The sequence below is a fragment of the Aquarana catesbeiana genome, linkage group LG08 (genome assembly GCF_042186555.1).
Source record: "Aquarana catesbeiana isolate 2022-GZ linkage group LG08, ASM4218655v1, whole genome shotgun sequence".
Classification (NCBI taxonomy): Eukaryota; Metazoa; Chordata; class Amphibia; order Anura; family Ranidae; genus Aquarana; species Aquarana catesbeiana.
Genome location: NC_133331.1, coordinates 34,236,469 through 34,263,842, shown reverse-complemented (window position 1 = coordinate 34,263,842; position 27,374 = coordinate 34,236,469). Strand labels below are relative to the sequence as shown.

Below are 27,374 nucleotides of genomic sequence, written 5' to 3'. Positions count from 1 at the left end.
TCGTCAGATTAGGCGACCCGTCAGATTTTGTAACGGAAGTGACGTTCTGTCACGGCCATCTTGCTACAGTCCACACTCGTCCACAGTGAGAAGGCGGCAAGCGGACATCTTTTTACACCCACCGGGGTCTTGCATTTCACACTTATTTTAGCAGTGAGCTTATGTAGTGAAATACAGTATTTAAAAATCCGTCTGACTGTTTAGATGTTGAATTTTAAAAGCAGCGGCAGCCTGCTGATCTCACAGGTTTGCTAATCTGACATAACACAGCTGCTTTGAAAAATCGACATCCGAACAGTCTTACGGACTTAAAAATACTAAATTTCACTACATAAGCTCAGTTTACTGTTAAAAAAAATGTGTGAAAGACTCCGGTGGGTGTAACTAGATGTCTGCTTGCCGCCTTCTCCTTGTATCCTTACTGTGGATGAGTGCGGGGTGTAGCAAGATGGTGGCGACGGAACGTCACTTCCGTTACAAAATCTGACGAGTCGCCTAATCTGACGAAACACCTGCATGCCTGACCTAAGGGCAGATGTACTGAAATGCTACATGAATCATTTGCCCTTACTCAAGATGACTGTCAATGGAAATGCTAGGGGGTGCTTTTCAAAGTGATTACTCAATAAAATAAAGTTTGGGTGAGTTTGCTTTGAATAAAATGAAAAAAATGATGCTCAGATACAATTAAAGTGATATTACACCTTTGTTTTCTGTTTTTTTATTCTTAAAAACAAACATGTTATACTTACCTGCTCTGTCAATGGTTTTGCACAGAACAACCATAATCCCCTGGGACAAGAGTACTCATGCGGACTTGCTCCTGAGCCCCGCTGGCTGCATTCATTGACACAGACAGCGGGGCTTTGCCCTGCCCCCCCCCCACTCCCTCATCATAGGATTTGATTGACATCAACAGGAGTCAATGGCTTCCACTGCTATCAATCTGCCCTGGGAGGAGGGAGAAATGGGAGAGAGCCACTGCTCTTGTGCACAGCACTGTATCGAGATTGGGCAGAGGGGGATCCTCATTACAAAAAAGTATTTCTACCTTAACCACTTCCCGACCGCCGCACGACTATATACGTCCTAAGTTTGAACGGGGATATCGTTGTTATGGCAGCAGCTAGCTGCCATAACCCCGGTATCCCCGTTTTCGTGCGGCGGCCAGCTTTCAGATAAAATTGGTCCCTGCGGCGGATTCGCCGCGAGATTACTTTTATTGGTGGCGGGAGAGGGGCCCCCCCCCTCCCGCCGCGATCCGGTGCCCTCCGCCGCTTACCGGAGCCGTCGGTAGCGGCGGAGGCGATCGCGTCCTCTGTCGTTGTGTGTCAGGAGAAGATGGCGCTCACTCGTCTCCAAGATACTGCTGGGCGGAAGCGACGTCAAAACGTCACTTCCGTCCACGCCTCTTAAAGGCATATTTTTTCAAATGTCATTTTTCTAAATGACTTTTTTTTTTTTTTTTTTTTTTATTGCATTTTAGTGTAAATATGAGATCTGAGGTCTTTTTGACCCCAGATCTCATATTTAAGAGGTCCTGCCATGCTTTTTTCTATTACAAGGGATGTTTACATTCCTTGTAATAGGAATAAAAGTGACACAATTTTTTTTTTTTCTAAACAGTGTAAAAATAAATAAAATATTTTAAAATAAATAATAAAAATAAAAAAAAAAATTTTTAAGACCCCCCTGTCCCGACGAACTCGCGCGCAGAAGAGAACGCATATGCGAGTAGCGCCCGCATATGAAAACGGTGGTCAAACCACACATGTGAGGTATCACAGCGACCGGTAGAGCGAGAGCAATAATTCTAGCCCTAGACCTCCTCTGTAGCGCAAAATATGCAACCTGTAGAATTTTTTAAACATCGCCTATGGAGATTTTTGAGGGTAAAAGTTTGACGCCATTCCACGAGCGGGCGCAATTTTCAAGCATGACATGTTGGGTATCAATTTACTTGGCGTAACATTATATTTCACAATATTAAAAAAAATTGGGATAACTTTACTGTTGTTTTATTTTTTTATTCAAAAAAGTGAATTTTTTCCAAAAAAAGTGCGCTTATAAGACCGCTGCGCAAATACGGTGCAAAAAAAAGTATTGCAATGACCGCCATTGTATTCTCTAGGGTGTTAGAAGAAAAACCATATATAATGTTTGGGGGTTCTAAGTAATTTTCTAGCAGAAAAACCTGTTTTAAACATGTAAACACCTAAAATCCAAAACGAGGCTGGTCCTTAAGTGGTGCAGAGAATGCATAAAGGTAAAAAACCTTAGGGCTTTACAACCACTTTAAGTTGCCTTTAAACATGGCCATCACCAATGTAAGTCCACACTGCTGCAGTTGCGGTGCAGCAACATTTATACCACAAAAGGCATTTAGCAGGAAGTGCTGCCTCCAAACACAACCTGGGCCGTACCACAATTATTATTATACAGGATTTATATAGCGCCACCAGTTTACGCAGCGCTGAAGGTAGTTAGAGTAGGAGATAGCTGGACAGATTGAGGTAGAGAGTTCTATTAGGATGGGAGAGGCTCTGGAGAAATCCTGGAGACGAGCATAGGAGGAGGCGATTGCAAATGCAAACCAAACACATCTGCTGAAAAGTAACAGGCACTCAGGAGGTGCCTCCTGAATGCCTAGTAGTAGCTGCTATACCACCCTTTGAAAAGCAAGCCATCACAGATCACTTTACGATGAGGCGGTAGTGAGAGCTGCTTATGTAAATGAGCCTTGTAGAGCTCAATCTGAAAGTTACACACAGATAATTGAGAGCAGTGGCTCCTCTCCACCCAGCCTGCTGTGTTCAGATGGTTCCTCATGAAGTTTCGTAGAGAGTTTGAAGAAAAACAGCTTCTGTTGTTTTTCCACTGTAGGCAGTCAGTGTTGCTCTGTAGATCCCGTCTCATGTCTATATTAAGATATGTAAAGTATTTTTTTTTTTTTAAGTAAAGAAGGGGTAACATCGCTATTATGCCATTTTTTTGCTGCCTGTGTCTTTTTCACTTCCTTTCCTAGAGAGACAACAGGAATTGAGCAGAACCCTCCACAGCTGTCCAACGCTATCCATTCTCAAAATGAAACTGTAACCAACAGAAAAGGACCTCATTTTTAATTTGCTCATTTTTGGCTATGCAAATTATGAAGCTACAAGAATAACAATATTTTTGTCCTTTGGTGAAGGAAAAGAGAAAACATCTTACAAATGAGTTACTCCTTTTTTAAACTTTCCCTTCAAAGAAAGATCCACATGGAACTATAGCCCATAACTCTCCATGACAAGATTGTTACGCTCTTTTGATCCCATCCACTTAGCTGACAACGTTTGCATGCATGTTGAGCCCAAGATACTTTTAAGAAAAGAACACTCAGGAGCAATATCATCATCCATCTTCACAGAGGGATCCGTTGTTTCCTAAATCTGTGATCTTTCTATTAAAATGTACATTGTGTATAAATATAACATCTGCATGGCAAAGGTGAGAAAAAGATCAGTTTCCTTTTCAAGCAGGAAAGTACGAAACCCAGCATGCATGTCCCAACTGCTTGTTAGCTGTGGAATAACACAGAATAAGAGATACCAGCAAAATTAGGCATATTGTGTGTCAGGGACGTGCGGTGAGGTGAGTGGCTGGTGAGGCACTGGCTAGTATCAGAGCCAGATACACACAGGTTACATACGCCACGATCATTAGAGCGAGAGCAATAATTCTACCATTAGACCTCCTCTGTAACTCTAAACATGTAGCCTGTAAAAAAATTTAAAGTGTTGTCTATAGAGATTCTTAAGTACTGAAGTTTGGCGCCATTCCACAAGTATGCGCAGTTTTAAAGCATGACATGTTATGTATCTATTTATTCGGCGTAATCATCTTTCACATTATACAAAAAAAACGGGCTAAATTTAGTGGGTTTTTTTTTTCATTCATGAAACAATTTCTTTAAAAAAAAAGTGTCTGAAAAATTGCTGCACAAATACTGTGTAACATAAAAAGTTGCAACGATCGCCATTTTATTCCCTAGGGTGTCTGCTAAAACAATATATATAATGTTTGGGGGTTTTCTAGCAAAAAAAAAAAGATGATTTTTACATGTAGGAGAGAAGCGTCAGAATTGGCCTGGGTGGCAAGGGGTTAGTTAATTACGTAATTTACAAATAATTATTATATATTATTTTTAAGGTAATTTACTATATTTTCAAAAACTACTCAAGCAGGTGGCTTAATGGACAAATTACTGAAGTTTGAAGTTTTAACTTACAACCAGTAATTTCACAGTAAATAATATATGATTTAGCTTGTACCTTTTCAGCAGCAGCAGATTTTCATTCTCCCTCTTAACTGTGTTAGAAAAACATGAGATTATGGGTAAATCTTATACACATAAACACGTTTTTCCTTGTAGTTAAGAGGGCTGGGCTGGAAGGGAGCATTTGTCTTTTTGACACATGCCCCCTTCTATAACACTGCAGTGAGAGGCGTGCCTCCACTGCAGCAGTTTTATTGGATAGCTTGGGCCAATGGTGCTTTATCATTGGTCCAAGGCTCCAAGCTATCCATTGAGCTCAGTGCCTTTGACAAGATGTGAGGAGAGGCACTGTGAGCTCATCCTCTCAGTCTGCTGCAAACAGAGTGTGCCAGCTTGTATTTAAACTGGCCGCTCTGTATGTAGCTTCTGACAGGCTGCGCAAGGAGCCCCGTATCTCTGAAACCATTGATGATAGGAGCCCCAGTGGTGGGGTAGTACTTCAGCTACCTACCCCCCAAAATGTGGGGTCTCTGGGACCCCAGGTCGCCGACTTGCGACCCTCAAAGTCGATCTTTTTTTTAATGTTCATGGCTCTGCCTCACCTGCTTCCCCTGACTGCACATCCCTGCTGTGTGTTCTTTCATGTTTTGCATAGAGTTTACTTTTTTTTATTTAAAAAAAAAGTGTGAAAAATTAATAAACTGGACTCCATGTTGATATTCAGGAAATACATCATTAATTTAGTTATGTATTCTTTAAAAACGTTTTATTTTATTTATTTGCACATTGCTGTCTGAACATGACCACGGTGATGTGTCTCTGCTCTTCTGCTCCAAGAGAAAAGTAAAGTCTTGTAAAACGATTGATATCTAATTTTTGTATCAAGCTATTGTCTTGGACTGCACTACATTCAGAAATAGAATTCACAGAGAACCGCCTAACAAAGAATTGTATTAGTAGTAGCTGCTCTGACAGCATCAGCTCAGAGACAGAGGCTTTTGGAATGCCTCTTAGATGTGGAAAGCTGAAATGAGGCTGCTATGACTTGAATTTTTGTAGCAGTTTGCCAGCTCAACTGAGCTGATGGCTAGTGGCTCTATAGTGAGAGAAATACCATCCTGACCCCTGCAACTCAGCAGCCTGTGGTGCGAAATGACTGCAGGTGGGCAATGCTAAGGAATGCACTGGAATGGACCTTTGACTATTATTCCTGTAACCCACCATATGTAATTAAGTTAAGTAAAAATGTTATTCTTTTTTTTTTTTCGTTTGTACTACATTGAGAGGCTTAAATTGTATATACAATTGGTTTTCTTGGGTCACTACAAATTCATTTTTAAGGCACTTAAATTGGAGTTTCCATTGAGATCCAATCATTGAATTAAGTTTTAAAAATGTTGGGTCTTTTTATCTAAGGGTCATAGGATCAAGCTCAAACACTAAGTCTAGGGTCACATCTATGCGACTGAGCTTGATGGAGTTCCCATTGAGATCCAATCATTGAATTAAGATTTTAAAATGTTGGGTCTTTTTATCTAAGGGTCATAGAATCAAGCTCAAACACTAAGTCTAAGGTCACATCTATGCGATTGAGCTTGATGCGTTTTTCAGGCACGTTTTGCAGTGCGTTTGGCATTTTTAAACCCTCGTTTGTTGTTTGTTTTTGCATGCAGTTTTCATGCATTTTGCATTTTACATTTTAAACACACTGTAAACACACTATATATAGCTGGTTGCTAAGGAGGGGGCCAGGAGGCCGGCCGCCGTGTTCTTAACAATTGATGAGTCATCAGATGTCAGCGGGATTCCCCACTGACAGCTAAATGTAATAAAAAAATTGCCTGCAAAAAAAAATTGTGAAAAAAAACAGTGTAAGGTCCCCCTCAGGTCCATACCAGGTCCTTTGGGTCTAAAATGGATTCGGAGGGGAGCCCTCCCACATGAAATAAAAAGAAAATGGCGTGGGGTCCCAGCCCAAAAGATCCATACCAGACCCTTATCCGAGCATGCAGCCTGACAGGTCAGGAAAGGGAGGGGATAAGCGAGTGCCCCCCCTCCTTAACTATACCAGGCCTCATGCTCTCAACATGGGGGAATAGGTGCTTTGGGGGGGCTCTTCCCCCCAAAGCACCTTGCCCTCATGTTAACGGGGACAAGGGCCTCTTCTCGACAACCGTGGCCAGGTCTGCAGGTGGGGGGCTTATCAGAATCTGGAACCCTCCTTTATGTGAATGAGAATCAGGTACATCATACCCCTACCCATCCACCTCAAAAAGCAGTGAAATGTAAAAAAAAAAAAACAAGAGCTGGTTCTTGACAAGTCCTTTATAAAAAAAATAGCTGTCTTCTCCCGCTGCTGTCTTCTTCCGCTGCTGTCTTCTTCCTCGTCACTGGTTACCCGCTCTTCCTCTGTGGCTGTCTTCCTCCGTTGTGTTGTCACCCACTGTCTGGCATCTCTTAAAAACCCATGGGGTGTGGCCATCTGATGATGTCACCCGAAGAGCCCGCCCCTTGTGACGTCACAAGGGGTGTGCTCTCCGGGTGACATCATCGGACTCTTGTTTTTTTTTAAATTTCACTGCTTTTTGGAGTGAATGGGTAGGGGCACGATGTACCCAACACCCATTCACATAGGGGGGCGAGATCTAGGGGCCCCCTTATTAAAGGTGACTTCCAGATTCCAATAAGCCCCCTGCCTGCAGACCCCCGACAGCCAATGGCCAGGGTTGTGGGGAAGAGGCCCTTGTCCCCATCGGGAAACCCCATGACAGCTGATAACTCAGTGTTGTTAAGGACACGTCAGCTGGCTTCCCAGCCCCCTCCTTAGCAACCAGCTATTTACAGTGTTTTAAACAGAAAAATAAAAGATGCAAAATGCAAAGCACAAAAACATCAAAAATCGCATCACAAACACAGCACTTGCGTTTCTGATGTGATTCCATTAAAGTCCCTGATCCTTTCCAAAAATGCACCGGCTGCAAAATGCATAGATGTGAACATGTACTATAGGAAACCATGTTAAATGTAGTGCGTTTCTGCAAACTGCAAACCGCACTAAAAAATGCATAGGTGTGAACTTAGAGTTAGATATTATGTTGTCTGGCACCTGGATCACAAAACTTTTAGGCTACAGTTGCTTTGGCAGATAAAGCATTTTAAATATACATGTGCATTTAATTTCTAGAAACACAACTTTTTTTTGGTTGAAATTACTAAAAAGCTTGAGCCTGGGTTCACACATGTGCGGTGCGAATTGAAGCTCAGGTTTCACTGGGAAGATAAAAATCAGTTGTTCAGAGATTCCTCTGCGTTTTAGCTGCGGATCAGTGAGCAGGAAGGGGGGAGGGGAAGGTGTAGTGAGGAGAAGGAGAAAATCCATGTTCAGAACACAATGCATCTGCGAATCAGATGCGTTCCCATAGAAGATAATGGGCCTGTAATTCGCACCACAATGCCCAGAAAACACACACGTTTTATGTGCAATGCGCAGTGCGAATGCAACACACATATGTGAACCAGATGCATTCATATGAATGTATTTTAAAATGTCCTGCGAATTAGATGCGGTGTAAGCCGCATCTAATTCACATAGGTGTGAACGAGGGCTGAATGTTTTAAATGTATAAACTTTTTTTATACATTTTATTCTTCTTTATTTTCTAAATACATATTTCATACAGGGTACTTCCATGAAACAGTATTGACAAAGCATACTGGGCTTTCTGTTAAAGTATAACGAAAGGCAAAACTTTTTTCCCAGTTTTGGATAGAGAACCTATTGATTGAAACACCTGTCAGTTTTTATTGCTGTCTATGTCAAATTTTGGGTTGTCCCCAAAAATGTAGTAGAGAATCTTCAAATGGGGACACTAGTTCTGATGACCTGGGGGTCCCCAAAGAATTCCCTTAATTTTCAGGTATTTCTTCTCACTTCCTGTTTGGCTGTGGGACAGGAAGTTAAGGTAAATCTCAGCAATAGGACACAGATGGTGGAAGAAGAAAAATCTGACAGGGGTTATAACCCTCCTTTGCTCTATCCAAAATGAAAACAAAAGTTTTGCCTATAATTCTACTTTAAGAAAGAACTCCCACAGCTCGCATGTGGACTGTCTCTCTCTGTTTGAACCATTATACACTGCTGTATAAACTAGAGACGGGGAGAAGAATGTGTCTATCCATTTACTTACTTAATTAAAGTGGTTGTAATCCTAAAAAAATGTTCCTGTCCCTTTAAGGCATTATATATAGCATAATGTTTCTGTAGTGTCATTTGTCCCTTTCTATGCTATACAGTACCTGGTTGATCCTGCCTGTTCCTGTCTTCCCCTGCTTATACTGATCACCTTTTTCATGGCTACTGATTCATGAAACTGTAGTCAGTTTACATGCCTTTGTCATCCAGCTCTCTCCCCAGCATCTCTGCATCTTCCCCACTCCCTCTAACTCTCTCCCTGTAGGTTCTGTAGCCTGTGTGTAAGCCGATCTCCTCTTCTCATAATTTCATCCCTTACAGCTGCTCCAGTGCTTGTAAAGTAAAGAAACTTGTACTGTATTAATTACTTTGATCCTCTCTGTTTTACATCCCTGTTCAGCACAGTGTGTGTTTTTTCCACAATTAGGTCTAGTTTACACTTGCTTCAAACCATGGCTTCAGACAGGCTTTGTTTAAGCTTTCTAAATGCCAAAGTTCCTGTCATTAAAAAAAAAATGGGGTCAGGGCTGGGCTCAGCGCTTCTTTCTCTGAGCTGGCCACTCAGCTGTCGGCTAATTGCCAGCTCTTATCTCTCCACAGTTACTCAGGTGTTGATGATATCCTGCTCATCAGTCCTGCCTACTTAAGCCGTCCAGCCCAGAGGATCTCTGCTTTCACCTTGGTCAACATCACAGAGCTGCTCTCCTGCATTCTTGTTAAAAGACTTGCTTGGCTGAAATCCCTTCTGGCTCCAGATCCTTCTTGCTGTTTTACTACGCTCATCTCTGGCTCCTTGACGTTTGGCTTGTTTAACTATCCGTTCCGGTTCCTGAACTCTGGCTATGTTTTGACAACATTTTGTTCTATTTACTTTTATTATTAAACAAGTGTGATTTAACTGTACTTCTGTCTCGGTCTGATTTCATGGTTTCTGACAAATGGTTAGCTTACAGTCCTGTTTACACCAGCTTTTGCTTGGTGCTTCAATGAGGCTTCGATAAACCTTTGGTGAGGCTTCAGTGAGGCTTCATTGGGGCTTCAGTGGGGCTTCAAGCGAGCTTTGTCATAGACTTCTATGGAGGCTTTGAAGATGCTTTGCAGCACCTCTAAAGCTACACGGGGTATAAGCGAAGCGAAGCTGAAGCAAAGCAAAGCAAAAGCAAGGTGTAAACAGGACTATAAGCTAACCATTTTATCTCTGCCAGCTTGCATTCATCATAGGGAATCTCAGCCCCTCCGTCTGTACAAAAAATAGAGGGAGGTCACTTGATAACACAGCAGGGCTCTGCAAAGAAGGTATTTAGCATTATAATTTTAGGAAAACACACTCACACCGTACTGAACAGGGACCTAGAACAGAAAGAATCAAAGTAATTAATACATGTGACTTTACAACCACTTTAATACTCAAAAAAATGGCCCAGAAAAGATGGTGAATTGACTTGACTGCGCTACCTGCTGTATGCAGATGCTAAACATGAAACATAGATTTGCAATATTTTATAATTACCTAAAAAGTTATTTTCTTTTTCTGCTTACATTTTTAGGTCCTGAATATGTGAAGCCAATTGACAATCTGCTAATGATATCCTGCAAGAACTGTAACCGGGCTAACCAAGAAAGTCAGTAAGTCATAATCTGATTTCCACGTAATCTATTGCAGCCAAATTGCAAAGAATTCACTTGAGGAGTGGTGGGTAAGTTTGCTTCCTGGAATTTGTGATTTGTAATTCCCTGGCTCTCTCTGTTACCTGCTATATCACCAGTGAGATTCAGACTCCCAAGTCAAGTTTGAATTTGATTACTGCCTAAGAGAATATCTTACTAATGGTCGATCTTTGTTTGGGAACACATCTGATGCATTACAAACAGGCAAGCAAAACATTTTTCTAGATTACCAATTCAATGACAAAACTGCCTGCGATAGGTTGGTGCACCACTGCTGCGTCTTGATGGATAAAGAAGCCTGGGGTGCATTTCAAGGCTATTTTTTACTTTAACCAGTTCAGCCCCGGAAGGTTTGACCAGGCCATTTTTTTTTTGATACGGCACTTCAATAATTTAACTGAAAATTGCGCAATCCTGTGACGTTGTACCCAAATAAAATTGACGTCCTTTTTTTCCCACAACTAGAGCTTTCTTTTGTTGGTATTTGATCACCTCTGCGGTTTTTATTCTTTGCGCTATAAACAAAAAAAGAGCGACAATTTTGAAGAAGAAATATATATATATATATTACTTTCTGCTGTAAAATATATCCAATAAAAAAAATTTTAAAATCTAATTTCTTCATCAATTTAGCCCAATATGTATTCTGCTACATATTTTTGGTAAATAAAAATCCCAATAAGCGTTTATTGATTGGTTTGCGCAAAAGTTATAGAAATAGAAGATATATTTATGTCATTTTTATTTATTTATTTATTTTTTACTTGTAATGGCGGTGATCAGTGACTTTTGGCGGGACTGTGACATTGCGGCAGACAGATTGGACACCTAACTGACACTTTTGACACTTTTTTTGGGAACCAGTGACATAACTGCAGTAATCAGTGCTAAAAATATGCACTGGCACTGTATAAATGACACAGGCAGGGAAGGGGTTAACATCAGGGGCGATCAAAGGGTTAAGTGTGTTCCCTGCTTGTGCTTTCTTACTGTGTGGGGGGGATGGGCTCACTGCATGGACACTCTGATCCATGTTCCTGATTTGCAGAAACACTAGATCACAGTGTCCATACCTGACAGGACGGCGATCTGCTTGCTTACATCGGCAGACCGCTGTTATGTCTCTGTGGGGAGTGATCGCAGGCGATTGTAGCTCCGGCGATCATAGCTCTGGTGGCGCGTACGCGCCCCCCAGTGGCTATTGACAAAATAACATGCAAGTACTTTTTTGCGCAATAGAGCCGTCTTGCCGCAGCATATGTACAGCAGGCGGTCAGGAACAGGTTAACTGGAGTGTCTGGGAAAAAAAAATTATGCGACTTTAATAGCTGCTACTTGTATGAAAAATATACTCACTTTCTGTACCCCTATATCTCCAGCCACATATAGTATCTCACAAAAGTAAGTACACCCCTCACATTTTTGTAAATATTTTATTATATATTTTGATGTGACAACACTGAAGAAATGACACTTTGCTACAATGTAAAGTAGTGAGTGTACAGCTTGTATAGCAGTATAAATTTGCTGTCCCCTCAAAATAACTCAACACACAGCCATTAATGTCTAAACCGCTGGCAACAAAAGAGAGTACACCCCTGAAAATATCCAAATTGGGCCCAAAGTGTCAATATTTTGTGTGGCCACCATTATTTTTCAGCACTGCCTTAACCCTCTTGGGCATGGAGTTCACCAGAGCTTCACAGGTTGCCACTGGAGTCCTCTTCCACTCCTCCATGATGACATCACAGAGCTGGTGGATGTTAGAGATCTTGCGTTCCTCCACCTTCTGTTTGAGGATGCCCCACAGAAGCTCAATAGGGTTTAGGTCTGGAGACATGCTTGGCCAATCCATCACCTTTACCCTCAGCTTCTTTAGCAAGACAGTGGTCATCTTGGAGGTGTGTTTGGGGTCGTTATCATGTTGGAACACTGCCCTGTGGCTCAGTCTCTGAAGGGAGGCGATCATGTCTGCTTCAGTATGTCACAGTACATGTTGACATTCATGGTTCCCTCAATGAACTGTAGCTCCCCAGTGCCGGCAGCACTCATGCAGCCCCAGACCATGACACTCCCACCACCATGCTTCACTGTAGGCAAGACACACTTATCTTTGTACTCCTCACCTGGTTGCCGCCACACACGCTTGACACCATCTGAACCAAATAAGTTTATCTTGGTCTCATCAGAATACAGGACATGGTTCCAGTAATCCATGTCCTTAAGCCTTGTACACGCAATCTGATTTTCTGACGACAAATGTGTGAGGACAGGCTGTTGGCGGAAAATCCGACTGTTTGTATGATCCATCGGACAATTGTTGTCGAATTTTCCGTAGACAAATGTTGGATGGCAGGCTTATAAATTTTCCACGGACAAATGTGTGTTGTCGGATTTTCTGATCGTGTGTACATAAGTCCGTCAGACAAAAGTCCAAAGTATAAACACGCATATTAGGAAACAAGGACGAGCCAGAAGCTGTCGGTTTTGTAAACTAGCGTTCGTAATGGAGAACTAACATTCGTGACGCTGCAAATTATGAAATCTCGAAATGCAGCGCACAATTCTCTTCTTCTTTAATGGGATAATAATGAAGCTGCTTTGTTGGTGATACTGATGGAGTTATTGCAAACAAATTTTAAAAGGCTTTTATTTTCTAGTGATATCAAGAATAATATTATTATGTTTGTTTGTTTGTTTTTGGGCAAGTTACCACAACACCATTATCCCGTAGTTTTTAAGATCAAAGATACAACTATGTTGGTGTCCCTTTTTAATTTTACTTTGTATTTTTTTAAATGTAACTGCCTACTCCCAAACTATCATTTGAAGTAAAACACATAGCCAAGTATTATTCTCCACAATTTTTTTATTGTGCATTAAAAAAGAAAACAAATAAAATTAGACATTAGAGGCTTTGTCTGCGGAAAATCCGATTGTGTGTACGAGGCTTAAGTCTGCTTGTCTTGAGCAAACAGTTTGCGGGCTTTCTTGTGCATCTTTAGAAGAGGCTTCCTTTTGGGACGACAGCCATGCAGACCAATTTGATGCAGTGTGCGGCGTATGGTCTGAGCACTGACAGGCTGACCCCCCACCCCTTCAACCTCTTTTTTCCCAAAGACAACCTCTGGATATGACCCTGAGCACGTGCACTCAACTTCTTTGGTCGACCATGGCGAGGCCTGTTCTAAGTGGAACCTGTCTTGTTAAAATACTGTATGGTCTTGGCCACTGTGCTGCAGATCAGTTTCAGAATCTTGCCAATCTTCTTATAGTCTAGGCCATCTTTATGTAGAGCAACAATTTTTTTTTTTCAGATCGTCAGAGAGTTCTTTGCCATGAAGTGCCATGTTGAACTCCCAGTGACCAGTATGAGAGAGTGAGAGCAATAACACCAAATTTAACACACCTGCTCCCCATTCACACCTGAGACCTTGTATCACTACCGAGTCACATGACACGGGGGAGGGAAAATGGCTAATTGGGCCCAATTTGGACATTTTCACTTAGGGTGTACTCACTTTTATTGCCAGCGGTTTAAACATTATTGGCTGTGTGTTGAGTTATTTTGAGGGGACAGCAAATTTACATTGTTATACAAGCTGTACACTCACTACTTTACATTGTAGCAAAGTGTAATTTCTTCAGTGTTGTCACATGAAAAGATAGAATACAATATTTGCAAAAATGTGAGGGGTGTACACACTTTTGTGAGATACTGTAGCTGTATATCTGCAAGGAGATATTATGTAAAGCTGGCCACACACAGAGCAAATGTTAGCCAGTTGCCAATGAATTGTCCAAAATTCACTCAGTGTTGGGCCCTGTTAGTAGTCCCTCATCCAACAACCCCCAATTGAAAAATTGAAAGAGCTGGGTGGAAAACTGTCGACTGAATAGTACCTGCATCCAATCAGATGCAGGCACTGTTTGGGTAATTTGACAACTGCCAGGTCTAGCTGTAACAATACAATAGCCACAGTTGCATAATAGTCCATCTGCCCTGTACACCATGCATTAAGGAATCTGATTTTTTTTCAGCCTGCAAAGTTTAAATGTGCATGGCCATCTTAAGGCATTGCTGATCTCAGGAGACTTGAGGTGATATTTGGTGATATCACTACTGTGCTGCTGCTTACTGGAGAGGAATCAGCACCGCATTGGTTTTGCTTCATTCCTCTTTTTATCTGTGTTTCCTTCACCTCTCCTATTGCTTCATTCCCCAACTATCATCAGCTTACCAGGCATCATGGGTGGCAGTTGTGACAGGAAGACACAAGGTTCTACTCCTCTACTAAAATGGCTGTGTCTATGCAAAACAAGGCATTGTACAGTAAATCCGTAGAAATAGAAAAGATCAGCTGCAGGTTGACCACCAGCAACACTGGTAATTAGTCCTTTGCCATCTGCCTGTATTTTTTTGGGAGACAGTCTCCACAGTATAGGTCCCCTTTAAAATAGACTTTCAAGCAACTTATGTAATCATGCATTTTTGAACATTGTCAGACTGATCAGGCCAAGGCCAATTTTGTGACTATAATTGGTTGTTTGGACCAGAGGTATACCAGGCTGGAAGAACATGATTTCGTTAGTAAATCAAACCTTTATTAGCTTCTTAGGCTTACTGCAGATTGGCTATGATCTACAATATATAGTCATAAAATACATCATGGTTTAACCTAGCAGGCAGCGAAGCAACATGACCTCCCGCTAATCAACTCCTCACCCTTTACCATGCCATAAAAAATGGATCACATTTCATACAGGGCCCCTTACACTGCACATTATACATAAGAGGCCAGCTTGGTTGTTATTACTATTACGTAACATATTCCTTCATGTACGAATAACTCAAAACAAATTGCCACCAGAGGAAATAACAAATACATTGACACAGCACACAGGGCTGTAGAAAACAAATTAAAACTATTTATTGTGCCTGGCTTTTATTTAAGCCACCTGCAGAACAAAGAATAGGGGTTACACCAGGCAACATAAAACAAGAGAATTGTCTCACAAAACTCAGAGGAAGAAGCTAATAGACACAACATGCCAATCAATAAGCTTTTGTGACACAAATCGAATATGGCTTCTTGTGCAGTATTACCAAATCTATTCCACAACCAATGCTCCATAAACGTAAGGAATGGAGGAACGCTCAAGGAAATATCACCGTACAAGACAGAATAAAAAAGTCACGGCTTTATTAAACTTGCATCTTGCCAAAGCTCTTAGGGGAGATATTTGAATATGTATTTTATGCTCTAGGTAATGGAAAAAAAAAAGCATATAGTTGAAAAATGGTTCCAATGGTGGGGAAATATGAGGACGCAGGAAAACAAAAAAGCCAATGCTACTCAAAATGGATATTTCAGTTCTGGGAGTGCACTAGTGGGTTAAATCACTTTCTAAATTCTTGTACCTTATGGAGATTCCCTTGACAACAACCCCTCAGGTTATTTTTGTTTCCCCTCTAACATGATCGAAGTTGCTCCCTCTCCTTGGTAAAAAGTCGCACCAGTGCACTAATTTCCTAAGACACGACTAGGACATTGCTCTTGCAGTATAGGGATGCCCATGGGACAAGAGTGCACAGTCTTATGCAGTCTGGCACTGGATTTTTACCGATCAGGCTTTCAACAACATGGGTGGACACTGCTACAATCAGATGGGTCAGCAGCTTTGTCTAAAAGGGGGCCAGCAAGGAGGACTAAGAGTATTTATGACAATAATGAAATTGTTCTTTTACTGTTCCCATGTAGCCACATGTGGTTACATGGAGACAAAGCAGGGTAGACAACAGAAGGGAACACAAGCCTTGGGCCTCTTAGCAGAATTCTCAGAAAGGCTATCACCAATTGTTTCAGGTATGGCAAGGTTGTCACAAGAATGGGAGAAACTACTTCCCAGTTAGGTACTGTAGCTATTAAATTTCATGCACCTTGTTTGATCAACAGAGCCTCTTCTGTTCACTATCTACGAGTCAACTCATGACTTTATTTAGCAAGTACTTTTTATCCTGTTCCTCAAACATCTTGTCTGGTGCAGCTAATCCTAGCATAACCCCCATACGGTTGTTGGCCATCAGATGGAACACTTTGGAGTGAGTCTTGTCTCTGCTTGACAAACAGTCCCCTCAAGTATTGTCAGAGGCATCACATCCCGCTTGTACAACAATGGAATCTTCACCTTTGCAAAACCAATTGGCCAGCCATCATTCAGGTCACCTTTGGAGCATCCAAGGTAGCCTACCAAGATCATACAGGCCCTTAAAGGTCACCGGTCCCTAAGAAGACCAAATGGAAACTACCTAATATATTATTATAAAATGCAAGTTGTCAATTATTCCAACATTTTCAGGAACTGATCCAGAATTTACTAAATTTGTCTCCTAAACTAATGTAGCTTGAAGCAAGTTCAACTAACTGTGCAACAAAAACTCTACCTGTTAGTTTCCTATACAGTGGAACCTTGGTTAAGGAGTAACGCGGTTAACAAGCATTTTAAAAGACGACAAGCTTTTTTTTTTAAATTCTGACTTGGTTTGCAAGTGTTGTCTTGCAAAATGAGCAGAATTCAAGCTAATGGGGTGTGCAGTACCACATTTGGCCAGAGGTGCGGGGGCACTGGTGACACTCAGAATGGTTCGGAGCCGTTTGGAAATACTCGGAAACACTCGGAAATACTCGGAAACACTCGGAAATACTCAGTTCCCGTGTGTTTCCGAGCCTTTCTGAGTTCAGCCGAGCTGTCCCTGAGTATTTCCGAGGCTCTCCAGCTCCCCCCCCACCTCTGGCCACATGCGGTATTGCATGCAATAGAAGTCAATGCGGAACAAATTATCTACGTTTCCATTGACTTCTATGGGGAAACTTGCTTTGATATGCGAGTGCTTTGGATTACAAGCTGTAAATTCACTTGACTTTTAAAATGTCTTTAAATGTCTTAAAAGTTTGAAATGTAATACATTCTTGCACCTGTGTGTTAGTGAGATTCATTAGATCAGCACAAAAAAAGTACCCCAAAATGGCATTAAAATGTTTGCAAACAATTTATGCATGCAATGTTCAATGTAATAATTCCCAAACACGGATTTTAAATCAGCACTAGTAATGCTGAATTTAACAAAAAGTATTTTAGCACATCTAACTCCAAGGCAGCTGTTCTCAGAAAAGTTCCTGGCTCCACAAACTAGGCTAATTTGTACAAAATATGAGTGTCTACACATTGATAACTGCAACAAGTAATGATGAAAGCCTAGCCAATTTGCTGCAGGCAGCCAGCAACGTCAATGCACCTTTACATCCATGCACCTGTTATTCACGAAGAACACCAAAGCATCTCCACAAACCTGTTACTCGCTGAGGTGTTAATATGACGGTGCGAAGTGGCCTGGAGGCAGTAGTCGGCCTGGATAGAGCCATGGTGACTTGGCTTGCCCTGAGACTTGGCTTCTCTAGTCCCTGAAACAATGTCAGCTCCTCAGCGGGGTGTATCCAGGAAGTGTCCAGAGCGAATGAGTTGTTGAATAGAATCTGCAGAAAGAAAATAACTGTCAGCTTATCAGCTGTGAATTACAAATCACAGAACTTAAACTGTAGAAGCCTCAGATTTGCATACAGTAATAGATGACATTGCACGGAGCACGGAGCTGAAATCATACAGAAGCCATCTATGGCATCTAAGTAAACACATTTCCTGATCCAATGAAACAAGGACTCCAAGTAATGCTTGTATCAAAACTGTTCACATAACACAACACTGTTGTAATTAAAGAAATACATAAATAAACTAGAGATCAGTGTATATGTTGGAAAGCTGCTGCAGATATGAGTACAGTGGAACCTTTGATTATAAGCATAATCCGTTCCAGGAGAATGCTTGTAATCCAAAGCGAGTTTCCCCATAGAAGTCAATGGAAACGAAGATAATTTATTCCGCATTGACTTCTATTGCATGCAATACTGCATGTGGCCAGAGGTGAGGGGGCACCAGAGAGCCTTGGAAATACTCGGGGACAGCTCAGGTGAACTCGGAAAGGCTCCAGAATGAAGTATTTACGTGTGATTCCGAGTGATTCCGAGTATTTCTGAACAGCTCCGAACCATTCCGAGTGTCACTGGCGCCCCTGCACCTCTGGCCAAATGCAGTACTGCACACCCCATTAGCTTGAATTCTGCTCGTTTTGCAAGACAACACTCGCAAACTGAGTCAGAATTAAAAAAAAAAAAATTGCTCGTCTTTCAAAACGCTCGTTAACCACGTTACTCATTAACCAAGGTTCCACTGTATTACCATTTAAAGCCTAAGTTTAGTCAAACATTTTTTTTTAAATCAGCACAGGGGCCAGTACTTACTATCAATGAGAATATGGATCACTGCTGCTTTAATTGAAATACAAAGTCCACAGCGGTAATTTTCCAGTGCTAGGGGGGAATAATACTATTGCTGAGGGACCTGTGGCAGAAACTCATCAAGAGTGCCAACTATGCTCGCCCATTCCACCCTCCTACTCCATTCGTAGAAGCTTCCATGAATGAAAGGCACTCTTGAATGAATAAAGGATGGGTGGATGAATGAAAGGTCCACCTCCTCCATTCATAGAATGCTTCTTATTGATGGACGCTATGGTACAGCTTTTAAGAATGGACGAGAGGAGTGAATAGAGCTTGTCTCAGGTCCCTTGGCGTTATCAATCCCCAAAAGACTGGAAAACTACCACTACAAGGGTAAGGAGGTTTTCTGAGGATTTTGGGTTTCAGCTAAAGCAGCATTCATCAGCATAAGGGACACTTCGCATTTGACAGTAAGTACTGTCCTTGTGATGATTTTTTTTTAAATGGTTGACTAAAATGTAGGCTTTAAAGCTTTCTTTGCACTGATCAAAATATGGCCAAATTCTGATTACCGTATTTATCGGCGTATAACACGCACTTTTTTCCCCTTAAAATCAGGGGAAAATCGGGGGTGCGTGTTATACGTCGATCCCCTGCGATCCTGAGCTGCCAGATCTTCAAAATCGCCGACTGCGATTTGAAAATGGCGCTGCCGGCGCTGAAATACACAGAGCCGGTCCTCGGCTCTTCTCGGCCACTTTCGGCTTCACTCGAGCGCCGCCCGAACCTAGCCAAGTGTACTCGGCTAGGTTCGGATAGCTCCGCTCACAGTCACGCCCATCCCGGGCGGGACTACGAGTGGAGCCGAAAGTGAACGAGAGCCGCCGAGAAGAGCCGAGGACCGGCTCTGTGTATTTCGGCGGCGCCATCTACAAATCGCGGACGGCGATTTTGAAGCCCAGGATGGCAGGGGATCACAGGATCGAAGGCTGCACTGGGGCAAGGCTGCACTGGGGCAAGGCTGCACTAACAAGGCTGCACTGACAAGGCTGCACTGACATGGCTGCACTGACAAGGCTGCACTGACATGGCTGCACTGACATGGCTGCACTGGGGCAAGGCTGCACTGAGAAGGCTGCAATGATGGGCATTTAAATGTAAGTTTTTTTCCCTTCAACTTCCCTCCTAAAAGTTTATTTTCCTTAAAATTCCCTCCTAAACTTGGGGTGCGTGTTATATGCCGGTGCGTGTTATACGCCGATAAATACAGTAATCTGTGGTTAACCCCACTCAACTGAAGTCAAGGAACCTGCTAAAAAAAACTATTGCTGATCAGCAGCTGCAGCCAAACTGATGCAGCCACTGGTCAGTGCATTCTGACAGCAGCCAGTCTTGCTGTAAGAATACAATGCCCCAGCGAAGGGGGAGATTCCCTTGTCCACCCTGCTTATGTGAATATAGAAAACTGTTTATGGTCTTCTTACTATGTGCTGGACACATGACTGATCCCATCTTGTTTTATTGGAAAAACAACATGAACATAGAAATAGGAAATCTCATCATAACCATGTAGTTCCACAAGAGAAAACATTAAAGTGGTTCAGTTCTAAAATCTAATCATTTTTTACCTTAATGCAATCCCTTTAGGTAAAAGTATAGCCTCCTCAACAACCCCCCCCCACCCTTTCCCGTTACGCTTACCTAAGTCCTCACTCCATTCAGTGCTGTGCCCATCTGTAGCAGCTCAGTTTGCTTTCACAGACTTTTCTTAGGCAGCGGGAGCCATTGGCCCTGAAATCCTGTGACAAGGGAGTGGGGGTGGGCGTGAGCCACGCTGCCTGTGTCTATGGACGCAGGCAGTGCAGCTCGGGATAGAGCCCGCAGGTGTGCTACAATAGGAATGGTGGCACACCGAGAAGAGAAGGATCCAGGAGCACTGGCAGGGGACCCCTGAAAAGAAGGATCGGGCCGCTCTGTGCCATGTAAGGTAAGTATAACATGTTTGTTATTTAAAATAAAATTTGATTTACAGTCAATTTAAATGAATAGAGCAGCAAACACAACACCAGCTAGTATGCACAGCTACAATCAGGATTATTCCCCATGGGCTGGATGAAATGTGTTGGGGATGTGGCTTTGGATAAGGCTGGCTGCTTTCACCTGTTTACCAATGTCTTTGCTAGGTATATGGTGTTTGGGACTTTTCTCTATGACTCCTAAATGCTATATTTAAAATTCCATGGGGTTTATGGGGTTAATACATGAGAATTGCCGTGGCACCTATTTCTGTGTAAATGACTGGCTAACAGCATGAATTTGACTAACCACAAATTTAGCAGATTTACAGTTATCCAAATGTCCACACTTCAAGGCTTTAATGATTTGATACCCTCTTCCCCCATACTAATAAAATATAAATAAATGCCATTTTAAGAGTGCCAACATAAAATATGTAATAGAAGGGTCACAACAATAGCTATAGAGTCCAATAAGAAGTTTTTAATCAGTTCATATTAGGGTATGGTTAAACAGCCAATGCATATTGCGGGGCTTAGGTACTTCCCCCTCATTAGGGGTTGAATACTTCATGAAGCTGTGAACTCAATAAGAAAATTGGAGAAAGCTATGATCTTCCTAACATCCATCAGGTATAGTGGCTATATATATATATATATACATATATATATAGTAGTAGCACCCTATGGCACTTGACATGGTGCTTCTAAAGCCTGGTACACACGATCGGATTTTCCGCAGATAAAACCTCAGACTTTTGTCCGAAGGCGTGTGCCTGGATTTTGTCTTGCATACAAACAGCAAGGAATTGTCGGCCAACAAACATGAGCATAGTGACTTACTACGTGGTTTTTCAGCTCTTTAGCGCCACCCTTTGGGCTCCTTCTGCTAATTTTGTGTTAGTAGAATTTTGGTGAGTGTTGATTCCCGCTTTTCATTTTGCGCTTTTCATTTTGTACTTTTCAGTTCGTTTCTGAACGGCTGTTTGTCAATCAGACATGTTGTGGAATCGGAGGAGATAACGTTATTTATTATTGGCCTTGGAGTTATTGCTTTGACCCAAGTCCAGTCCAGGAACAGGAGGAGTTCTTGGACCAAAACTTGGTTGCTTTATTAATCGTGACCAATTATGTTATTTGCCTTTGCTGCGGGAGCTCCAGGAGAATAATCCGGGTGATTTTCAGAATTATCTCCGGATGACGGACCCCTGCTTTCACCAACTCTTGGCATTGTTGACCCCCTATATTAAAAAGCAGGACACATGCATGTGGCTTCTATTTTATTTTTTGGTTGAATAATAATGATTTGATTTGGTATGTTTTCTATATTTTTGGATGCATAGAATGCACTTTTTGGTTAAGTTCTATTAGCAGATAGCATGTCTAATTTTATTTGTTTTCTTTTTTTAATGCACAATAAAAAATTGTGTAGAATAATACTTGGCTATGTGTTTTACTCCAAATGACAGTTTGGGAGTAGGTAGTTACATTTTAAAAACTACAATGTAAAATTGACAAGGGACACCAACATAGTTGTATCTTTGATCTTAAAAACTATGGGATAGTGGTGTTGTGGTTACTTGCCCCCCCCCCCCCCCCAAAAAAAAGCATAATAATATTATTCTTGATATCACTAGGAAAACAAAAAACCTTTGAAAATGTGTTTGCAATAACTTCATCAGTATCACCAGCAAAGCAGCTTCATTATTATCCCATTAAAGAAGAAGAGAATTGTGCGCTGCATTTCGAGATTTCATAATTTGCCGCGTCACGAATGTTAATTCTCCATTACGAACGCTAGTTTACAAGACCGACCGCTTCTGGCTCGTCCTTGCTTCCGAGAATGGGTGTTTGTACTTTGGACTTTGGTCCAACGAACTTGTGTACACACGCTCGGAAAATCCGACAACAGACATTTGTCCGCGGAAAATTTGAAAACCTGCTATCCGACATTTGTCCGCCGAAAAATCTGACAACAATTGTCCGATGGAGCATACACACGGTCGGATTTACCGCCAACAGCCTGTCATCACACATTTCCCATCGGAAAGTCCGATCGTGTGTACGGGGCTTTACTCTTGAACTTTACCCAGAGCCCCTTACCCTTTTAGAGGCACCCTTTTTAATTGAAGACAGCCTCACCACATCTAGTAAACTTTATATATCATACTGGCTTTCAATAGGTTTGAAATATCGATAACAGAAGATTCAGCGCCTCGAACACACATATTCTGGATCTTTAGAGTGCCAACCTCCACACTGTGATATGTGTGTTGCAGTAATTTGCAATTAAAAAGCACATTGCTGTAACATATACATCTGAAAGGGCACTAATTATAAGAGGAGTGACCCTTTAAATGACTCGGCTGCTTTAGAATTGATCTTTTAGAACAATTAGCTATCTATTAGCAGCATGATCCAATTATACTTTCGAAAACCGTGCTAGTGAGAATAATGAAGGGAAAAAAAAAAAAAGCTTGATCAGCGATATATTGACAGAATTCCAAAAGATCTCGTAATCTATAAGCTTGTTTATATTGGTGGCTTTATCTGTTTAGCAAAGCAGTTTAGAGATTTGACCTTCACAGCCTAACAAGGTCAACAAATGGAGAGACATTTCCCAAACGGTTGCTTCATTTTTTCCTTTTGCTTACATGGAACAAATCTATATAAAATCCCAGATGCAGCTGACTGGTGTGTTGTATTTAAATAGCACAGACAACAATTTTCTGCTAATTACCTACAGATCAATGGCTTCATAATATGCACATACCAAACTCTATTTAAAAGATTATATAGACTTTGTATTACTATTTTGTGTGCATCTGACTAGTTTGAAGTCAACCCCCTCAATAGGGTTTTACTGATTTACCAAAAGAGGTTGAAAATTAAAACTTAAAGGTACAGTACCAAGTCATAATGGACATGGGTGGACATGGACATATTAGAAATGGACATGAAATTAATAAAGTGCATCTAAAGTCCAACAAATTGTTTTAATTGTAGATTTAGACTAGGGTTTGTCAGGTTTTTATTGCTCTTTGTGTAAATGCCAGGAAAAGTCCTATATTATGAGCTGACAAGTGAACAAGAATAGAGGGGACACTAGATATGAACCACATGTGTGTTGCAGCACACTGCAAAAATACAAAGATTCAGGTGCATTAAAAGGTCCATTGTAATGCATTGGCAGCCCATTCAAAACAAAGAGGCTAATGCAACGCACATTAATGCGTTTTATACCAGTGATGGCGAACCTTGGCACCTCAGATGTTTTGGAACTACATTTCCCATGATGCTCATGTTCTCTGTAGTGTAGTTGAGCATCATGGGAAACGTAGTTCCAAAACATTTGGGGTGCCAAGGTTCGCCATCACTACTATATATCATGTTTTAACCCCCCTGGCGGTATTCCCGAGTCTGGCTCGGGGTGAGATTTTAGTACCAAAAGCGGTAACCCCGAGCCAGACTCGGGATCGCATCGCTGGATCCTGGAAGACGCGACTCACCTTGTCTCCGGGATCCCGCGATGTTCTCCCGCTGTGTTCGGCGGCCGGATCTTCCGCCCGATCCACTGTGTGCCCTGGCTTCCGTTCCCTGCGAGCGTAGCGACGCAGGGGGTGGAACCGGCGGCAAATTCAAAATGTATAAAGCACAAACACACTGACACATTGTAATCCTATTGGATTACATTACAAAATATAATAAATATTAAAAAATTGACCTCAGATTGCCCCCCAGTGCTTTGTCCAGTGCCCCTGCCTGCAGTTTTACTGTACTTTGTGTCTGGAAACTGCAAAGCGACCATGGCATCCAAAAAGCGCGCTTCAACATCAAAAGCGACATATGACCTGCTGGAAAACAGCGACAGCGAGACAGAATCGCTTGCAGATGTGAGTGATAGCGAATCATGGGGAAGTTCGTCATCAGGCACGGAAAGCGATTTCAGCGATGATCCTGCGACTTTGCCCAGCGATGTGCGGACTTGGTGCTCGATTGATTGCGGTACAGAGCACGCAGCGCCCCCAAGATTCCCGTTTACCGGAGCGCCTGGTATAAAAGTGGAGGTTGAAGATGACAGCCCCTTGGGATACCTCCAACTCTTTTTGACTGATGAGGTCATAGAAATAATTGTTACAGAGACCAATCGGTACCAGGAACAACAAGCTGCTATACCGCAGAGGTTTTCAAGGAGCAGAAAATGGGAACCAGTGACCAAGGAGGACATCTGGAAGTTTCTGGGCCTAATTATTCTCCAGGGAGTGGTGGGCAAACCCCTGCAAAAGTGGTACTGGACAACCAACAAAATATTAGCCACTCCTTTTTTTGGCACCATAATGTCGGAATACAAATTTTCACTCATAATGAAATATCTGCATTTTCAAAACAATGACGAATTTGATGAGACTTCTCATCCAGCTCCAAAACTGAAAAAAATTTGGGACTTATATCAAATTATTCAGAAAAATTTCCAGCAGACCTATATACCAGACAGAGACGTCAGTATCGACGAAAGTCTTATGGCCTACAAAGGAAGACTTAGCTGGATACAGTACATCGCGTCTAAGAGAGCGCGATTCGGCATAAAATCATTTATGCTCTGTGAAGCCAGCACTGGTTATATATGGAATTCGGTCCTTTACACCGGGAAAGGGACGAAATTCAACGACAGATTCAGTCAATATGGAATGGCAACCGCTTCTGTTCTCACTTTGATTGAGCCATTGTTGAATCAGGGGTACTGTGTAACCACAGATAATTTTTATACTTCTCCAGAACTCTATGAGTTCCTTCTACAACACAAGACAGATGCTTACGGGACTGTTAGAGCTAACCGGCGTGACATGCCGCCAACCTTTGCCAAAAAAAAGCTCACTGCAGGAGAAATAGTTGCCTGGCAAAAAGGCAAAATGATGGCACTAAGATGGCGAGATAAAAAAGATGTGTGCCTAATGAGTACCATTCACAACACCTCTACTGTCATGGTACGTACAAAAGTTGGAAAAGATGTTATGAAACCTCAAGTCGTAATGGACTACAACAACACAATGGGAGGTGTTGACAGAGCTGACCAGGCCATGACTTTTTACCCTGCTATGAGAAAGCAACAAAAAAAATATTATAAAAAAATCTTCAGGCATCTTCTTGAACAGTGCCTGTGGAACGCTTTCATTCTTCTAAAAAAAAAGAGTGACAGGCCTGTGATTCATGCAGACTTCGTTTGGAAAGTTGCAGAACTCATATTTCTGAAGCACCAAACACCGACCACTGTAAATCGATCTGGACGTCGTGCTGCTGGCGTTGTGAACCCGGAACGTCTGACAGGTCGACACTTTGTGGACCACATTCCACCAACAGAAAAGAAGGCAGCACCCACAAGGATGTGTGTGGTTTGCTGCTCTAAACGTGACGACACAGGAAGGAAAGCCAGAAAAGAAACCCGGTTCTACTGTCCTGACTGTGACGTCGGACTTTGCGCTGTACCCTGTTTTAAAATTTACCATACCCGAGACGTTTACTAAAAGCAATATGACTACTAATATTGCACTCTTGTTTGGACAAAAAAAATGTCAGTGTTTTTGATCTATATTATTTACTAAAATTTATTGAATAAAAAGTATTATTACTATTATATTATTATTTGTTATTATTTATAGTTATTTATTATATTATAATTTATGATTTTGTGTTTCAAACTTTATCATACCCAGGATGTCTACTAGACTCTTGTTTGGACAGATTTCAGTGAGTTATTCCTAAGAATTACAGGCCTACAATATAAAACGCCACATTTCCATGCAAAAATAATGGTACCGCTTTCAGCACCTAAAATCTGAAATAATCATACCGCCAGGGAGGTTAATGTGCATGCGGCAAAGCACTGCAAAGATCTGAATTGAAATACAGTACCAAAAAAACAAATATGGGACTTTGAAGATACTTAATAATATGATGCATACGTATCACTGATAAAATTTCATCTGTTTATTTTATCTATGTAAAACCAATAAAATAGTAATATGACACAATTCAACATGGCTTATTTGCTATATTCCAAAATTACATAAAAACATGATTACAAAAAAAAAATATTCATACCCCTTGAAAGTTTCCACATTTTGTCATGTTACAACCAAAATGTATTTTATTGGGATTTTATGTGATAGATCAACACAAAGTGGCACATAATTGTGAAGTGGAAGGAAAATGATAAATATGTTTAAATTTTTTTACAAATAAATATGTGAAAAGTGTGGCGTGTATTTGTATTCAGCCCCACTGAATCGATACTTTGTTGAACCTCCTTTCGCTGCAATTACAGCTGCAAGTCTTTTTGGGGATGTCTCTACCAGCTTTGCACATCTAGAGAGTGACATTTTTGCTCATTCTTTGCAAAATAGCTCAATCTCTGTCAGATTGGATGGAGAGCGTCTGTGAACAACAATTTTCAAGTCTTGCCACAGATTTTCAATTGGATTTAGGTCTGGACTTTGACTGGCCAATTCTAACACATGAAAATGCTTTGATCTAAACCATTCCATTGTAGCTCCGGCTGTATGTCCTGCTGGAAGGTAAACCTCTGCTCCAGTCTCAAGTCTTTTGCAGACTCTAACAGGTTTTCTTCTAAGATTGCCCTGTATTTGGCTCCATCCATCTTCCCATCAACTCTGACCAGCTTCCCTGTCCCTGCTGAAGAAAAGCATCCCCAAAACATGATGATGCCACCACCATGTTTCATGGTGAGGATGGTGTGTTCAGGGTGATGTGTAGTGTTAGTGTTCCCCCACACATAGCATTTTGCTTTTAGGCCAAAAAGTTCAATTTTGGTCTCATCTGACCAGAGAACCTTCTTCCACATGTTTGCTGTGTCCTCCACATGGCTTCTCGCAAACTGCAAATGGGACTTC

At 41.6% G+C, this 27,374-nt stretch overlaps 1 protein-coding gene across 2 annotated transcripts in view; it reads right to left on the bottom strand.

Annotated features, from left to right (window-relative positions):
- The window catches only part of TCERG1L (transcription elongation regulator 1 like), a 325,277-nt gene that overhangs the window by 245,489 nt on the left and 52,414 nt on the right, over nt 1-27,374 (bottom strand). For both annotated transcript variants that reach the window (XM_073595691.1, XM_073595690.1), the window contains exon 3: nt 17,467-17,650. In XM_073595691.1, the coding sequence (XP_073451792.1) occupies nt 17,467-17,650 (184 nt within the window). The remainder of the gene's footprint in view (nt 1-17,466; nt 17,651-27,374) is intronic.